The following is an 18,285-nucleotide window of genomic DNA, read 5'->3' as shown; positions in this document are numbered from 1 at the left end:
GCCCACCTAATCTGGAGGCCACACCCACTTCCATTTTTTTGCAGTGTCTCCAAACGGGGTCATGTGGGGTGTCCTCTGACTCGGCATGTCGCTGCCGACAACCTGGTCAACACGTGGCCACGCCCACTTCTGGCTGTGCTTTTTTATTACAGATTCTGGACCAGAGATATTAGCTCGCCTGACTTTCATTCAATTCACCAGGTCAAATGAAAGAGGATCCAGACGCCTCACATAGACCTGATCACCACTGACGGGGGGCAACATGTTTGTCGGTCCGTCATTGTCCTTTACACCACACACACCTGGATGGACAGGTGTGTAAGACCACAGGCAGGACAAAAGACGCTGTCCACCTCACGTGCAGTCAGAGATATTTAATAACAACTACTTCTGAATGTGACTTTTTCTTACATACAAAATGTCTATTTTGGACTCATTTTGAACAGCTCACCTTATTATATGATCTTTTGTGCAACATTTAGACTTCATTCATTTTTTTTTTTCAGATTTGAATCTCATATTTTAAACGTTTCTCTTGGTGTGGCAGCTTTTCTATTATGACTATGAGCATGTTGTGCTGCCTGTAATACATTCTCTATATGAGGTCACATATTGTTTCAGGTTCATGTTGCAGGCCTACAGAGCCATGATGGGATTGTATATGACACTTGATTGTTTTAATGAGTGGTGGGTTTCATTAAAAAAAAAAAATAATAATAATAATAATAATAATAACAAATACATAAATCAAATGAAGATCTCTGTACCAAAACGTTGTCATTAAAATAAAAATATCTCCGTCTGCAAGTGAAGCTGGCAGTTGCCTTTTGCCCCCGCCCCAGATGTCATTAAAGGGGGATTCCACCCCAAAGCAGAAAATGAATTTTAAGCCCTGAATAATCTCCCAGTGCAGTGTGTGTGTGTGTGTGTGTGTGTGTGTGTGTGAGTGTGTGTGTGTGTGCAGCCTCATGGTAAAGGAGTGTAAGCAGCATGGAGAGGCAGCGAGTGCAGCCGTGGAGTCGCGGCGTGGGAGCCTTTCGGGGGGGTGGAGGTGGAGGTGGAGGTGGGGGAGGGGGGGCAGGAAGTGGCCTGGCGGTGCGTTCGGGTGCGTCCCGCGGGCTCGGCTTTGAGCCTGATGCAGGCCGGCCTCTGAAGCAGAGAGCAGAGTTTTAATTGAGCTCTTCCGCTCGGCTGCTCCTGTCGCCCAACAGGACGCCCCCCTCCCTCCCCTCCTCCTCTTTCTCTCCGTCCATCACTCTCTCCTCCGCTACCTTCCCCTCAGTCCCGTCTACCTCTCCTCTTACTTTCCCCTCTCCTCTCTTCCCCTATTTTTCCCTCTCTCCTCACCTCTTACCTTCTTCCTCTCCACCGACTCCCTCTTTCTCTCCTCATTATTCTCTTTTCGTCTCTCCTGATCTCCTCTCCTCTCTCTCGTTCCCGCTTTCTCTCGTCCAATCCCATCATACACCTCTGATCACCTCCTCCTCTCCTTTATCCTCATTTTCTCTTCTTATCGCCATCCCTCTGTTTCTCTCCTCCTCTGCCCTAATCTCCTCTTCCCTCTCTCATCCTCTCTCTTCCGAACTTTTCCAATCCCTCTGTTGTTCTCTTTGTTATCTCTTCACCTCCCTCTCATTTTCTCTTCTCCTTCCTCCTACCCTCCTCTTCCTCTCTCTCCTATCCTTTTCTTTCCCTCTACCCTGCCTCCATCCCCTTAAATGTTTTTCGTCTCCTCTCCCTGCAGCTCTCCTCCTGTCTCCTCTAATACACTCATTCAATTCTGTCATTTCTCTGTCCATCTTTTTTTTTTTTCCTCATTTGTCTTCTTCTTCTCTCTTCCATCCTCCTCCTCCTCCTCTCCTCCTCCTCTCCACCCCTCCTGTCCTCGTCTGGCTCGCCCTGCAGCGCTTTGCGGTTTCCTTCGTTAAGCCGGCGCTCAATTAGCTTCCTCGCTCGGCGCCCCGTTAGCCTGCTAGCTGTCCGTTAGCGTCTTCAGCTGTAGGTTTCACACGGCACGCTCACCTGCCTCAGCCGCAGGCCAGCTGATGGAAAACACTCTCACACACACACACACACACACACACAGATAAAAACCGAGAGGCGGCCCTGTCATGGCGGTGTCATTCAGGCTCTGTCAGCGTCCTGCTCGGCACAGATACTAGTCCTTTCTGACACGGCACACAAACGCCGGCGTGCACGCTTCCAGCCGGCCGAGCGAGCGAGCGAGCGACAGAGCACCGAGCACCGGCGTCCGGCTCCTCCACAAACTGAAGACGGGGCAGAAACGGACAGAGCGGACAGATGAAGCTTGACGTCACGCAGATTGTGGTTTTGGAAAATATTCCCGAGGGGGCAAAATAATCTAACCGGCCGAGTCAAAGCGGCGACGGGGAGATCGCCGCGATGTCGCTCGAGTTAGCGTTCCTGCCCGGGAAATGGAAACGTCCCCGCAGGCGCTGCTATCTTTGGCTCTTCCTGACATTTACGCAAAAAGGCACGGCCACACTAACATCGAGCCCCAAAACGCACCGTGTGCTATCAAGACACTGTAGTGTAGAGCAGGGGTTTTCAAAGCGGGGTCCGGGGACACCCGGGGGTCCTTGAGGGTTTCCCAGGTGGTCCTCAGGACAATGAGGAAAGGCTTCACACCTCGCGAAGCCTCAAACACAATAAATCTGACACTATAATCACACTATATTTATTTTCCTGTAATTTTTTCCACAAATGCTCCAGTATTTTTTTTTTTTTTGTTAATTTGCTAATCAGCTTCCCCCTCCTTTATATTTTGGAATGAAATTTACTTTAAATTAAGTCACTAGAAATTGTCATTGAGCAAACAAAAGAATCAAAACAGAAAAACAAACGTGTCAAATCATTTCAGATGGGCATCTGCGGCTCAATCACAATCACTTTCGGGCGTCCAGAACATGAAAAAGCTTGTAAATCCCTCGTTTGAAAGTAAAACTTGCACTTCTTGCAGACAGATGAAACAAAACAGCAAACAAAAGCAGAAACAAATCCAAAGACGGGGATGTGTTGGTGGTGAAAACGGCCTCAGGGTAACGAGCTGGTTCTGTTAAAGCGCTGTGCAGTGAATCCTGTGTGAGGCCCTATAGCTGCACTGATCGGACATGACATCTGTAACAACATTAGCATGCAACCGCACCGCTCTGCACAAAACGAACACCTTGACCTAAAGAATGTAGACTACACAGCGAGAGAAAAGAGACACACAGACATGAGATGTAAAGAGATATCAGAGAAGAAGAGAGAGAAGAAACAGACGAAACAAAAGAGAGATCAGACGTAAAGAAAGATGAGCGATAAATAGAAATGAGACAAAAACAGATGAGGAATGAGAAATAAAAAGATAGATTAAATATAAAGAGAGATTAGAGATGACAAAAAGCAATGAGATATAAAGAGTTGAAACAAAGAGATGAGATATAAAGAGAAAGATGAGACATTTAGAGAAATGAGACATAACGAGATGAGGCACAGGAAATAAGGAGATGAACCAAAGAGAGGTTTAATATAAAGAGAGATTAGAGCTGAAGAGAAATAGGACAAAGCAAAGACATAAAGATAGATGAAGAGAGACAAGACGTGAATTAAAGAGCTGAGGCAAAGACAGATCAGACATAAAGAGAAATGAGACAAAAAGTGAGACGAGGCATGAGAAATAGAGATGAACCAAAGAGAGATTAGAGCTGAAGAGAAATAGGACAAAGCAAAGACATAAAGACATTAAGAGATGAGAAAGAGAAAAGAGACGTGAGAAATAAAAAGCTGAGGCAAAGACAGATCAGACAGAGAGAGAAATGAGTCCTTAAGACAGATGAGCCATGGGAGAAAGGAGATAAACCAAAGAGATTAAAAATAAAGAGACATTAGAGATGAAGAGAAATGAGACAAAGCGATGACACAAAAGAGAGATGAGACAAAGAGAAATGAGATGTGAGAAATAAAGAGATGAGTCACAGAGATCACACCTAAAACAGTAAGACATGAAGAGCTGAGACAAAGAGATGAGACATGAAGAGAAATGAGACATGGGAACTGAGGAGATGAACCAAACTGAGATTAAACATGAAGAGAGATTAGAGATGAAGAGGAACAGAACAAAACAATGACACAAAGACATCAAGAGACGTAAAAAGAGATGAGACAAAGAGACGAAGAGAGATCAGGCAGAGAAATAAAGAGATGAGCCAAAGACAGATTAGACATAACACAATGAGACATAAAGAGCTGAGACGAGGAGACGAGACATGAAGGAGGACGAGAAATGAGATCAGACAAAAAGAGACCTGAGACAAAAAACGAGACAAAGACAGACGACAAAAAGAGATGAGACATGAGAAATGAGATTAGATGAAGATTTATGAGACATGAAGACATGAATCTTAAGACAAAGGACAAAGAGACAGAGATGAGACAAAGATTAAAAATACACGGAGATGAGGCTTAAAGCTGTCGTCAAATCTTGTTTTTCTGGATGAGATAATCCCACTCGTTTGTGACTCTAATCACCGTTTCCAGAATTTTCTTGACTCAAGTGTCATTTTCTTGATCCTGGTGGCTGATCTGCCTCGTTTCAACACATTCATCCCTCTCCCTGTGAAAGTGCACTGGAAACAAGTGGGATTATCTCATCCCACTGGTGGATTTTTGAACAAGTTTGAGGGGAAAAAACAAAATTTCGACACTGAATATGAGACGAAGTGACTGCTGGTTAAAACTGAGATATGTGCAAAGTGGCTCGCACTCGGCCTCAGCTTGACTGGTGGATGGAGAAAATGAAAAGAACTGACACATATTTATATATCCTTGCATTTGACTCAGGCTCGCCGTGTTTTATCGCAACATTTCAGCCACTAAAATCTCTTATCAGGCCAGCGCTCATGTCCACAATCCCTCCCACTGAGGGATTTCACACACAGGCCGGCCACGCCACTGATAACCTCAAGTCCACTTGAAGCATTGAGCGGAGGGAGCGATGGGAACGAGAGGGCCACGACCCCTCGCTCCAATCTCTTTGGAAACATGACGGCTGCAGAATATTAATATCACTCCGTTACATCATTTCACAGCCGTCAGCTTCACCGCGTAACTCGTGTGACATGCGGCGTCGTGAAGAGTCCCTTTAACCCGCCCAGCGCCCAGCGGAGGATGCAATATGCGGACATTAAACTTTATTCTGTAACTCTGTAGAAGTTGAATAACGCAAATACAAAATGTGAAAGCCTCTGTGAGGACTCTGTGAGATTAAACCCGCTGTGTCGTGACCGCTGCGGTGTCCATCAGCCGCGTCAGAGTGACTGTTTTCAGCGAGGACAAAATATAACCTTTTCCATTTACAGTGAGTCACCATCTTTTCTACTTTCACCTGAATTTTCCAGAAAGGCGCCTGCAGAGACATTAAATCTACAAATAAAAGCCGAGCAGCGCCTCGGTTTCTGCGGCAGGTCCAGTGTCTGCGGTGTGTTTGCTCATTTGCTTCCTCCGGTCGGAGGAACCGGCGTTCAGACCGGCGGCGTCCGGTCCGCAGGCCGTGTGTTCAATCCCCCTCCCCTTAATGTGAATAAAGAGTGTGGACTCACCCTGAGTCGCTGCTGTTCCCGCAGATTAAGGCATCCTTGGCTCCCTCCACCTTGTAGAAGTTGTCTTGAAAACAAAACAAAGACAGATTCTGCTTTAGGTTTCTGGTTTCTTCCAAAAAAAAAAACAAAAAAACAAGCGAAAGCAATTCCTCTGCCAGGTCTTACACACCTTTTAAAATCAGTGACAAAACTGCACAAAAATAAACCTGAAGCTAAATGATAACGTGCACATGATATCACCCCTATATAATAACAAGATTACACATAATATATATATATATATATATATATATATATATATATATATATATATATGCTGGAGATAATGAATGATGAACTTCAGGATTCCTTTTTTGTTGCTGATGTTGAAAAATGGATAAACATTCTTTTAGTTGCCAGCTGTGACATTTTATCATTAAATTCTCAACATTTTCAGTCAGTGACATAACCATGTTGTCTTTTTTTTTTCTTCCACTCCGCTGCTATAAATAATAACAGTTTAGAACTTGAGTGACACTTTGCATTAAGGGCTTCTGGTTAATGTTTAACTAATATATAGTTAATGAATGATTCATAAACCAAATTAGGTAGTGACTCATTTCTGCATGGCCACTATTAAGTAACATGCTCAGAAGTAATTAAGCACTCATTAATGAATCAAGAACATTGTTAATGGGCAGTTTAATTTGTCGCTGAGTCACAGTTTATGTGTTCGCTGCCTCCCCGATAGCCGCCGCTGATTATAATGCTCATGAATTATGTAGCATGAACGCAGAAAGCTCATATATGCTCAAAACACAGCAGTCGTCATGTTAGCTCGGTTAATTACACTAATACTACGTTTCATGTTCGTTAACGATGTCATTCTGGATTAATTAACGTGTTTTTACTCATTTCTCAGCAGATTACTAAAGTATGAGACGCCAAGAAGGTGACTGATGTACAAGTTAGTGGTTAATCAACGACTAATTAACCATTAACTAATGAAATGAGCTTTTTAAACACAAACACAAATACAAAGAAGGAATCAGGCAGCGCGGCCTTTTTTTTTAACGAGGCACCGCAGTTATGCAAATCCCTGGCAAAAACACAAACTCTTATTTAACTTATTCAACATAATAACTTTGTCCTTTGTTTTATTTCTGTCTTTTACAACATTTTTATAGTTCTTATGTTTATTTATTTTATATTTTATTGTTGTTAGCATACCTTTTCTTGCTATTTGCTGCCTCTTTTATTGTTTATTATTCGTTTGATTGCTTCGTTTTATTGCACAGTTGTTTTAATTTGCCTGTTTTTGTTTATTCTCATTTCTTCATTTAATTGTAAAGCACCTTGACCTACACCACGCGTAAGAAAGGTGCTATATAAATAAAGATTATTATTATTATATTGTAAGGTTAAGGATGTGTACATGCTGCTGCTGAAGAGAGCATGCAAGTTCCACCTAACAAACTTTTCCCCGTCTGTTTGTGTAACAGCAGAATCAATACGAAGTTTCTCCAACACTTAAGACTGAGCTCATGTATATTTCATGGCTGCTTGGACACCTCCTGAGCACAAGGTCACGTCCATAAAAACAAACCATTAGGGCTGCGGCGTGCCAACCGTTTACTCAACACTAAATTCACCAGACATTCAGACTGACCACAAGCTTTCTCCGAGTGCATTAATACACTGTAACGCCAGGTAATTCACTTCCCCCACACTTTACACACTGCAGGAACAAAATGCATCGGCCACAACTGCAACTTGCTCGAAGACACTTCAGCAAAGACTTGAGACAACAATCGCAGGACGTTCCCGGGTTCCTCCTCCGCTGGAGACCCCAAAGGAGTCCTGGGGGGGGCTTCGTCTGGCGGACTCCCACTACTTTGCATTTTAGGTCAGCAAGAGCAGCTTGTAGGAGTGAGGCGTCACATCAGAGGTTTCTGTCTCCTCGCTGCTGCTTTCTGCCCACAGAGGAAAGTCAATAAGCTGGGAAATCTTCATTTATCCGGCACTTTTCAAACTGACGTAGCAAAGGGAAGCTCTGCAGAGACTCACTGTATTTTCAAACCCACAAACCGGGACCCTCAAGTGCACATGCACATATATGTACTGAGGCACCAGAGCTCGGATCAGGGCGCATATTTTTGTCCGAACCCGACCTGAGACTTGAGCATGGCAACTGAGCCCGACCCGAACCTGACAGGCATTTTTTTTTTGTGTCTGAACCCGAATTGAGACATAGCATACATGTTGCCTTCAGTGTCACCATGTAAACTCCAGCACTGTACAAGAAGTTGCCCAGAACAGACAGCAGGTCCATCATTTTTCACTAAAATAACGCCAACGTGACCGAACCCAACCTGAACCTGAACATAATTTCTAAGTTTTTTGTCCGAACCCGGCCCGACTCATCAGATCCCAGCAGGTCCCAACGGGCCCAGGTCGGGTATCTACACTCCTACCAAGCGCACCTTTCAGCACCAGGGACCCCACCTCAGCAGATGAAAAATAGTTTTTGGCCACTAAAACCCAGTTTATTCGAATCAGAACACTCGTGACTGAAAGTGGCATCGAAAGCAGAGATCAGATCGCTTCCACTCTGGAAGATTCAGAAGAAAACACTGAATAATTTTGGGATATATTTTATGTACATTCGGTTCGAACTACAGGCGTGATTAGCAAAAAATTGTAACAACTTGATACAATGAATGTTGAAAAACAGGACATTTTAGTGTTTTACAGATATTTTTCGGGACTCAGGACACCCAGCTTGAAAATGATATCCAACATCAAAAATATTCCCCACCTAGACATGAATATATTCGGAAAGCCTGCCCAACTTGCTGGTGTGAAGCTATTTCATCTTTTGACAATCAGCAGGAAGCAGGACTGGAGTCTGCTTTGTCTTTGTCAATGTCAACACCAGTTCAAGTCCAGTTCAAGTCCAGTTCAAGTCCAGTTCAAGTCCAGCCCGAGTCAAGACTGGGCTAAGGTCCTGTTCAGCATCACAAGTTGAAATAAACAGTGCATTTTTCTTTCCAAATGCCAGAATGATGATCAAAGAGTTTTTCAGATGCAGATCTAAAGTATCTGTGAGAGCTCTGCACTCGACTCCTCAATATCCAGCTAATTGATGCGTATGATTTTGATTAATCGATGTTTGAGGACCATTACACCACAAACACAGCTTCAGTCCCTGAACCTGTCTGTAGTACTGGGGGGGAAGTAAACGATGGCAGACCTGGTGGGAAATTCCTAGATAGCCAGAAAAAAAGATGATGAGTCAGCATCTGATGGTGGAGCCGGTGAAAACCCGAGGCCGAGACCGCGGTCGGGATTTATCCTGGATCCAGCCGTCGTGAACCGCCTGAGGTCTGGAGCTGCTCTCCTTCCAGGGAGGCGTAGATTTGATTGGACAGAAATCTGTGTGAGAGGTCCTGATTGGCCGTCTCTGATGCCGCCTTCACAGCGCGAGGTGAGAAGTAAACAAACATGGCGGCGGCTGTGAAGAGTTGTGATGTCACCAAGAGCTTAGCTAACTTTTATGATTTTTTCTGTTCTTTAGAAATGTTTCAGCATCGATAAACTAAAAGACGAACAATTAGCCGTTCTTAAAGTTGATGACACAATCAGTTAATGCACTGTGTTTGGTTTAATGCCCATAGGACTCAGGTCAATCATCTCTGATAGAGACATGAACAGAATTTATTGAATCACAGAGGAACTCATGAGCTCTGGAAATCAGATGACTCAGGAATGAGCTCCAGCTTGAAGGAAGACTCCAACTACTTACACAAATAGAAGACATCTGTTTCAACTGCACATGATCCACTGTGTAAACCAGAGCAGCTTCAGGGCTGCTGGGAGGCTTATTTTTTCACTCTGACAGAGCCAGGCTAACGACTCCCATAGACTTCAAGTCTTTATGCTAAGCTAACACGAGATGCTACCCATAGGAACTGTGCCCAACATGTCCAGCATCTTGTCGGAAAAAGGTGATTATGCCCAAAATGTTGGAGTTTTCCTTTAAAACCAACATGGACTGAAGACTGAGACTGACTCACACTGAGACTACAGAACTGTTTTGTTTGTTTGTTTGTTTGTTTGTTTGTTGTTTCTTTCTCAGAAAAAGAGGAGGAGAAATCTCTTTATCCAAAGCTATGTCCTGACACGGGCAACTTTTCAGAAAAAAAAAAAAAAAAAAAAAAAAACCTGATCACAACATTTCTCCTGCATTCACATTATCATGCTGCACTCTATTCAGGACATTCATCTTTAATTCAGAACGTAGCGCCGACACACACACATTTAACTCCAGCCATTATGACTGATCACATAGCATCCCTGTGCAAAATACAAAATACCAAATGAACGTCGTGTTCTTATCACTCCTCACTTTGTAAATGCACTCGGGGAACAAAAGGAGCCCCAGCGCCACCAGAACGAGCCGAAATGCTTTTCAGTGGACCTCGGCTGTCAGGACGAGACAAAAGCACCTCCGCCTGCTTCCTCCTCCGACAATAATTCAAATCTCCTTTATTGTAATAGATACACGTGCAAAGGTTTCCAATCCGGCCAACACACCCCCACACGAGTCCTGAGATACTTTTGTTTTGCTGCGGTGCATCGAATGGCTTTATTCATTTATCGAGCTCATCCTTTTTAAAATAAAACCCTTCTGAAGTGCCTCCACTCAATTACCACAGCCCACTTTCTCTGTCTGACATGCAAGGCGTTTTTTTTTTCATTTGATAAGTAGAAGTTGCTTTCAAACTTCCAGATATATTGATTTTTTATCTGAATAAATCAATACCCGAGGCTCATCACTCAGTATCTTTAAAGCTATAAAAGATCAGGATTTCATGAAGGGCCTTTCTCCCAAATAAATACATAACACACATGAAATGAACAAAAGAAAGAATATTCTTTCTATTTTATCTTTATTTTATCTTTATTTTTCATTTTTATTTTATTTTATTTTATTTTATTTTATTATCGTTATTATTATTATTATTATTATTATTATTTTTTTTTTTTTTTTTTTTTTACTTGCACAGTGCTGGAGTTGTTGCAATTACATTTCACTGCTGCTGTACATGTACATTCATGCATGTGACGAATAAATCTTGAATCTTGAATCTTGAAAAGCCACCCTGACCTGAGAAGAGTTTTGTCACTGGATGTGATTTGAGGGCACGACAGCAGGTAAAGTGCATCAGCCTGCGTTTGATTTCATTTTGTTTAAAAATCAAGGCATCAAATCAGTATTAAGTATTAAGCAGACACACGACCCCGTCCCCCCCTCAGTTTACCAGCAGCAGATGCAGATTTACATGAAGGGAAACACAGGCAGGAGAATCAGGAGATTTTTGGTTTGAGTGAAATGCGGTGACGCACCGCCAAATGGCCGTCTAATTTGCCGCTGAGGGGTCTTTAATTTTCCACATTAAAAGGAGTTTCAAACGAGGAGGAGATATCGACAAACGGCAACAACAAAGTGCTTCAGTGAAGCTGGAGAGTGTTTGTGTAACCGCGAGACGAGTGTAAACACGGTGAGCTCTGAAGGGCGTGAAGGACTTCCAGAAACACCGCAAGACTTTAACTCTCCCCGAGCCAAATAATCCAGCTCTGCCTCGGTTTTATGTAATAATCCCAATACTTTGACTGTTAATCGATCAATTCATTGACTGAGCCCTAATTTAAGCCCTTCAACTTTGCAAAGAAGAACCTTGATGTGTTTGCCATCGCCGTGCAGCCGAGATTCATTCAAAACCCACAGAACTTTATTTTGAAATTCTAGCTGAGATCCAGAGGTTTCCAGAGATCCCAAACATGAGCTTTTGAAACCCAGAGTTTTTTTTACTTTTCTTTTTCTTTTGTTCCCTTCTGAAAATGAGATCAATGAGACACAACCTTTTAACCCAGGGTTCCCCAAACTTTTTCCTGTGAGGGCCACATAACTTTTCCCTTCTCTGATGGGGGGCCGGGGTCAGTTTGTAACAGAAAAAGTGTGACTATCGCAGGGGTGCCTAAATGTAAACATTGATTGTTTTCCAGAAAGCCACACATAACCAAATATTAATAACCCTTTCCAGGATCTTCACAGAAAAAAACTCAGGAAATAAATAATAACACTATTAATGAAAAAAATTACACTATTAATGAAATCAATAAAAATCAAATAACCCTCTCTGGGTTCTTCACAGAAAAAAAAAGTCCATGGAACATTAACTTTCTGTTGTGCCGTGCACAATCTGAACAGGTAAAAGTTCAGCTTAGTTGTCAGAGCAGAATCTCTTACTTAAATGCAGGGACGGTTTTTGCTATGGGCAGTGTGGGCCAGGGCGCAATCTACTTGGGGGCGCACGAGAAAAAAAAAAATCGCCACTTTTCTAGACTACCGTGTTGACCCGCACGTGCCATCAGTACCATCAGTCGGCATCAGGCGGGCCGGCGGGCCCGGTCTGGTCTGCCGGATCTGACAGGTGAGCGGCTTAATGCCGGCCAGTGCCGGCTCGCCTGATGCCGACTGATGCTGCCCCGGTTGGATTAGTAACATGAAAGGGCGCAAGCCAGTAATTTCGCCAAGAGCGGCAACATAGGCAGAACCGCCACCTCATATGAGCCGTCTCTCAAAGTTCTTGTGTTCCTTCCTTTTAATCCTTTTGTAGGTTCCAGTAGGCTTGTCACATTCTATGCGTGTAGTAGTCTTGATCGCGAGGCCAGACTGAAAAAAAAAATCATAATGCGTCTCTGGTATTGTTCAGGGGCCGGGCCTAATGTGGAGGCGGGCCGTATCCGGCCCGCGGGCCGTAGTTTGGGGACCACTGTTTTAACCCCTTAAACTATGAATTTTCCTTAAATAAGTGTCTCCAAAGTGATAAAAATCATGTTCTTTTTTTTTGTTTGTTTGTTTTTTCAGATTTTGGACAGAGTCTTGTCCATGTTGAAGCTGCATCACTCTGACACTGAGGGAAATATTCAAAGCCAACACGCCGTTGTTTTATGGCTGCAGAATCACATCAGATTGAAAAGATCTGCATGTCTTGTGCTTCATTTCAGACACATTTCCCTGGAATCCAGCAGCTCCTGTTTGGGATCTTTGGAAACCTCAGGATCTCAGCTAGAATTTCAAAATAAAGTTCTGCAGCCTGGTAATGTCAGCCGTGGCTCTGCTGCCCAGCCGGCTGGACTGTGTTTGTTGTCTGGAGGTTTTAACTGAAGCGAGCGCTCTATTGAGCGGCGCCGGGCGCGGCTGCTGATGTCAGAGCTCCGACTCCCTCCAAACACACAGAGCAAACACGGCATTATGGGAAATGTTCCCCCGGTCGAGGGCTCTTTAAAGCGGCCGACAGGACGAGCCGGGCCCTCGACGCGATTAACGCCGCAGTCGGGCTCTCGGGTTTCACGGCAGCTTTTAGAGGTCGATACGGGGGCCTGCGGGGGACATTTGTTTGATGTGATGGATGGCAAAGCAAACTGAGAACGAATAAATAGAAGGTACATTAGGTCCAGACATGCCCCCTTACTGTAAAGTCAAAATGGCCTCTATTTTGGGAGGATTCACCCTTTAACAGATGCGAGGCACAACAGAAGGAGTGTGGCGCTGTGACGTGGGCCGGCCCGCAGCGGGACCGAGCTCCGCTGCCGGACACGGAAAACACCTAAAATATAAAACAGCACGGGGCGAACGGGCCGGGGTCGACCAGTCACACCCAGGCAGAGCTCTTCACACAGGGGAGGGGAAAAAGCAATAAAATAAATTAAAGGAAAAAATATAAAGAAAAAACTGCAATAAAATAAAGACAGGAAAAAACGAATCAAAGGATTAAAAAATAGAGAAAATATTACAATGAAATAATATAACATCAAACAAAAGAAAAGAAAACAAAACAAAAAATAAAATAAAATGAAATAAATAAACTAAACTAAAATAAAATAAAATAAAACAAAAATAAAACAAAAAACAAAAAACAAAACGAAAATAAAGTTAAATAAAATAAAATAAAACATTATCATTGCACAATGACAAGACAGGCGTTCTATTTTGGATTTAATTAGGATCTGATCAGGATCTGAATTTAAAACACACTAACATTTGTCTCTGGAGGAAAAACTGTCACCTGCCATACCAACGTGTGAGGCTGCGCTTTAAACTTGATTTTAAAACTGTTTTTTTATAATTTTCAAACTTGATTCTACATGTGACGTAACATTAAAATGTGAATGTGTGTGGAGGGACTTTTTCTATATAAAACATATTTAGATGATTTGTTTTGGCTGGTTCAAGCGGCTCCTGGCAGGTGGTTTCCTGCGGAGTGGCCGACCTTCGCCGTGTGACCCGAAGAGTCCACGTCAGCCGGCGGCAGCGACCTCCTCCTGGTCCTGAGTAACAACTCAGTGTTGAGGAGGTTTTTTTTCACAGCTCCACTGGTAAATAATGTAAATAATGTATGGAGCGACGCGTTCCAGAGGAGGCGCTGCCATCTGACACCGACAGCAGCCAGGAAGCTGTGATGCAGCGTTAGCCTGACCCGCTAGCAGCTGCTTTACAGGGACGAGGAGTGCAGATGGAAAGTGTGTGTGTGTGTGTGTGTGTGTGTGTGTGTGTTGATCCTGATGACAACTCATCACACACACTACTCAGTCCACATGGTTTTCTCACTTTAAAGGAAACATCCAGGCGACTCTGTTCAGTGTCATCGCTCCAAAACATTTCTGCTCATTTTTTCCCAAAGAGAACAGCGCTGTGATACTGGACTGGACTGCACTGGACTGGATTATACTGGACTGGACTGGACTGGACTGGACTAGATTATACTGGACTGCACTGAGTTAGACTGTACTGCACTGGACTGGACTGGACTGGACTGCACTGTACTGGACTGGACTGGACTGGACTGGACTGGACTATACTGGACTGGACTGGACTGCACTGTACTGGACTGGACTGGACTGGACTGCACTGGAATGGGTTAGACTGGACTGCACTGGACTGGACTGGACTGGACTGCACTGGACTGCACTGGACTGGACTGGACTAGACTATACTCGACTGGACTGGACTGGACTGGACTGGATTGGAGTGGACTGCACTGGACTGGGTTAGACTGGACTGCACTGGACTGGACTGCACTGGACTGGACTAGACTGGACTGCACTGGACTGGACTGGACTGGACTGGACTAGACTATACTCGACTGGACTGGACTGGACTGGACTATACTGGACTGCACTGGACTGGACTGGGTTAGACTGGACTGCACTGGACTGGACTGGACTGCACTGGACTGGACTGGACTAGAATATACTAGGCTAGACTGGACTGACTGCACTAGACTGGATTGGACTATAATGGACTGGACTGGACTGGACTGGACTATACTGGACCGGACTGGACTGGACTGGACTGGACTAGACTCTACTCGACTGGACTGGACTGGACTGGACTGGACTGGACTGGACTGGACTGGAGTGGACTGCACTGGACTGGGTTAGACTGGACTGCACTGGACTGGACTAGACTGGACTGCACTGGACTGGACTGGACTGGACTAGACTATACTCGACTGGACTGGACTGGACTGGACTATACTGGACTGCACTGGACTGGACTGGGTTAGACTGGACTGCACTGGACTGGACTGGACTGGACTGGACTATACTGGACTGGACTGGACTGGACTGCACTGGACTGGACTGGACTGGACTGGACTGGACTAAACTAGACTAGACTAGACTAGACTAGGCTAGACTGGACTGACTGCACTGGACTGGATTGGACTATACTGGACTGGACTAGACTGGACTAGATTAGACAAGACTGGACTGGACTAGACTAGACTAGACTAGACTAGACAAGACTGGACTGGACTGGATTGGACTATACTGGACTGGACTGAACTCCACTGAAATGGACTGGACTAGACTAGACCAGACTGGACTAGACTGCAAAGGACTACACTGAAATGGACTGGACTGGACCGGACTACACTGAGCAGCCGCTGGTTTCCATTCATTCCACTACAACATGAACATGAACTTTCAGAGCCTTCACACTTTCTTCACTCCAGTTTTCCATCAGCCCAATAAAGTCCTCCACATGAGTTTTCCTAAAAGCAGCAGCACTGTTGGCTTTTCAGGACTTTTTCACACTGAGACGCTCCCTCCTCCTCCTCCTCCTCCACCAGGGAAAATAGTCCCTAAGCGGGGAAACGTTTTGCTTTCCACAGCCAATTATCAGCTGTGTGGTTATGCTCCAGAGTTTGATTCATAAATCTGTTCCGTGTTGTCTGGTTGTCTCTGCACTTTTATGATTGTTTGGAATAACCGAGAAACTACCATGCAACACATTTCAGATGTCACATGATGAATTTCAGGTAGAGCATTTTTTCCCCCGAAATTTAACACTTTGAAGCTTTCAAAAACACGGGGGAAAATGTGGTAAGCTAATGAGAAAAAAAATTTACTGGAAAATGTGTTAATTTGAAAAACAAAACAAAATAATAACCAGAAAATTAGAAAAAAATCTGAAAATATACATTTTTAAAATTTGAAAATCCCCCCCAAAAATCCAAGAAAACTATTTATAATTATTTAAATATTCAAATTCACAATTCAAACTGGAATCAAGCAGTGCAGTACAGCTACAGTGTTTTGGAAGGAGATACTTTGCAGATGGCTTGCAGGTTATTTTTAAGAAAGTTACAGACGGGACAGAGGCTAACGGTTACTAATTTGGAGCGTGTAAATCCTAATGTCCCATTTTTCAAAGTGGGTGAACTGTCCCTTTAACAGGCGGCTGCTGACTGATGCTATTGATTATTGTGGTGAGTCTCAGTCGTGACTGTGTGTCTACACCAGCCTGCTGTGTTTATCTATAGCTCTCAAGTGTGTATGTCTGCTGCTGGCTATGTATATACATTTGTCTTTGTGTGTGTGTGTGTGTGTGTGTGTGTGTGTGTGTATAATGTCCACACAGCCTATATTATGTTCCTTTGTCAACAAGCCTGTCATGTCATATACAATATAGACCAAATGACCCTGTGCAACCTCTGTGTGTGTGTGTGTGTGTGTGTGTGTGTGATAAACTGCCTAGTTGAACTGCTCCGTGGGCCTTTACACGACTCATGCCCTCATCAATGTATGTGTGCAGTCCTTTGTGTGTGTGTGTGTGTGTGTGTGTGTGTGTGTGTGTCCTCATTGACGTCAGTAGTAACCACAGTGCCAACATGAAATTGTCCAGTCCATTTAGGAAACACCAGTCACCACTGCAGCACGCCTCCCTCCCTCTCTCTCTCACTCTCACACACACACACACACACACACCTCTGTGGAGAACACACTAGAAGCCTGTCCTGCTCCATGTCACGTTTCCGTGTTTTATCTCTGAGTCAAAGCCTGAGACGAAGCTTTTCGGCTTTAAAAACGTCACTTTGCTCTTTATCTGATGAAACTCTGATGTCACCAAGAATTCACCGATAATTTACCAATAATCACCGGAAATAAACTTTTCATGGTCAGGATCATCGACTCAACACACAGCTCAACTGTCGACGGAGAGCTGCAGACCGACGTTTCACGATGAAATTTAATCTCCAGTAAAACAACACTCTCCTGAAGTTCATCATTCAGTATCAGACCCCAGCAGCCCATTACTGGGGCACAATATTTACGTATAGAATTAACAAAAGAGATATAATTAAAGAAATTATTAAAAAATAAAATACTTTTTTTTTTTTTAAATATGTTATATCAATGAAATTGAACTATGCATATAAAAAATGATTTTTAAAAATATATATTTTAAAAAATTGTCTGCTTCCTGACCAAAAAAGAACAAAAAACGTAACTAAAATTTAAAAAAAAAAAAAGATAGAAAATAATTTTAAAATTAAAAAATAGCAAGGACTTAAGGAAAATATTAAGGAAAATATCCCAGGCCATAGGTCAGAAAAATAACAAAGTAAAAAAAAAATAAATAAATAAAAAATGAGGAATATTAAATAGATATGAAACTCATTATAATGAGTTTAATTTTTTTATATATATATTGTCTGCCTTCTGAGCAAATAAAAAAACTTTTGCAAGTATTTTTTTTCTCTATTAAAAAAAGGGGGTCATCATTCATGTTTCACAGAGTTAATCTCTGCTCTATGCAGCAGCCACATGCAGCCCCAGCTGTCTAAAGTGTGCCCGAGACGCCCTGGACCCTGCGGACTCTCACCCTCGTCGTTGATGAAGTCCCGCAGCGAGGCCCAGGTCTTGTTGTTGCAGTAGAAGGAGGCGTTGGCGGGCAGGCTGTCGTTGACGCAGTGCTCGGTGCTGCGGACGCATTTCTGCCGCAGGTTCCCCATGAAGAGCTGCAGGCCGATCAGCGCGAACACGCTGAGGCAGAACACGGTGAGGATCATGACGTCGGCCAGCTTCTTCACCGACTGGATCAGAGCGCCCACGATGGTCTTCAGGCCTGCACACACACACACACACACACACACACACACACACACACAGATCCAACGAGGACAGCAGATGGTGTGTGTTAATATTTCACAACAAAGTCAAAATGCACTTTTTTCATTCAACAGTGAATCATTTTAACAGAATTATCCACTGACCTCTTTTGGGAAGGTGCCATTTCAAAACTCTTATTTCCCATCATGCCCTGTTTTTTCCCCCTTATTGGACCTGA

General features: G+C 43.7%; 1 protein-coding gene across 1 annotated transcript in view; it reads right to left on the bottom strand.

Annotated features, from left to right (window-relative positions):
* Window positions 1–18,285, bottom strand: part of scn5lab (sodium channel, voltage gated, type V-like, alpha b) — a 192,721-nt gene that overhangs the window by 139,872 nt on the left and 34,564 nt on the right. Inside the window, exons 7-8 of the mRNA XM_030079285.1 lie at window positions 17,821–18,063; window positions 5,604–5,667 (exon numbers count right to left, since the gene is read on the bottom strand). Of these exons, the coding sequence (XP_029935145.1) occupies window positions 5,604–5,667; window positions 17,821–18,063 (307 nt within the window). The remainder of the gene's footprint in view (window positions 1–5,603; window positions 5,668–17,820; window positions 18,064–18,285) is intronic.

The sequence above is a fragment of the Myripristis murdjan genome, chromosome 20 (genome assembly GCF_902150065.1).
Source record: "Myripristis murdjan chromosome 20, fMyrMur1.1, whole genome shotgun sequence".
Classification (NCBI taxonomy): Eukaryota; Metazoa; Chordata; class Actinopteri; order Holocentriformes; family Holocentridae; genus Myripristis; species Myripristis murdjan.
The sequence above is the reverse complement of the archived record's forward strand: the minus strand, read 5'-3'. Positions and strand labels throughout refer to the sequence as shown.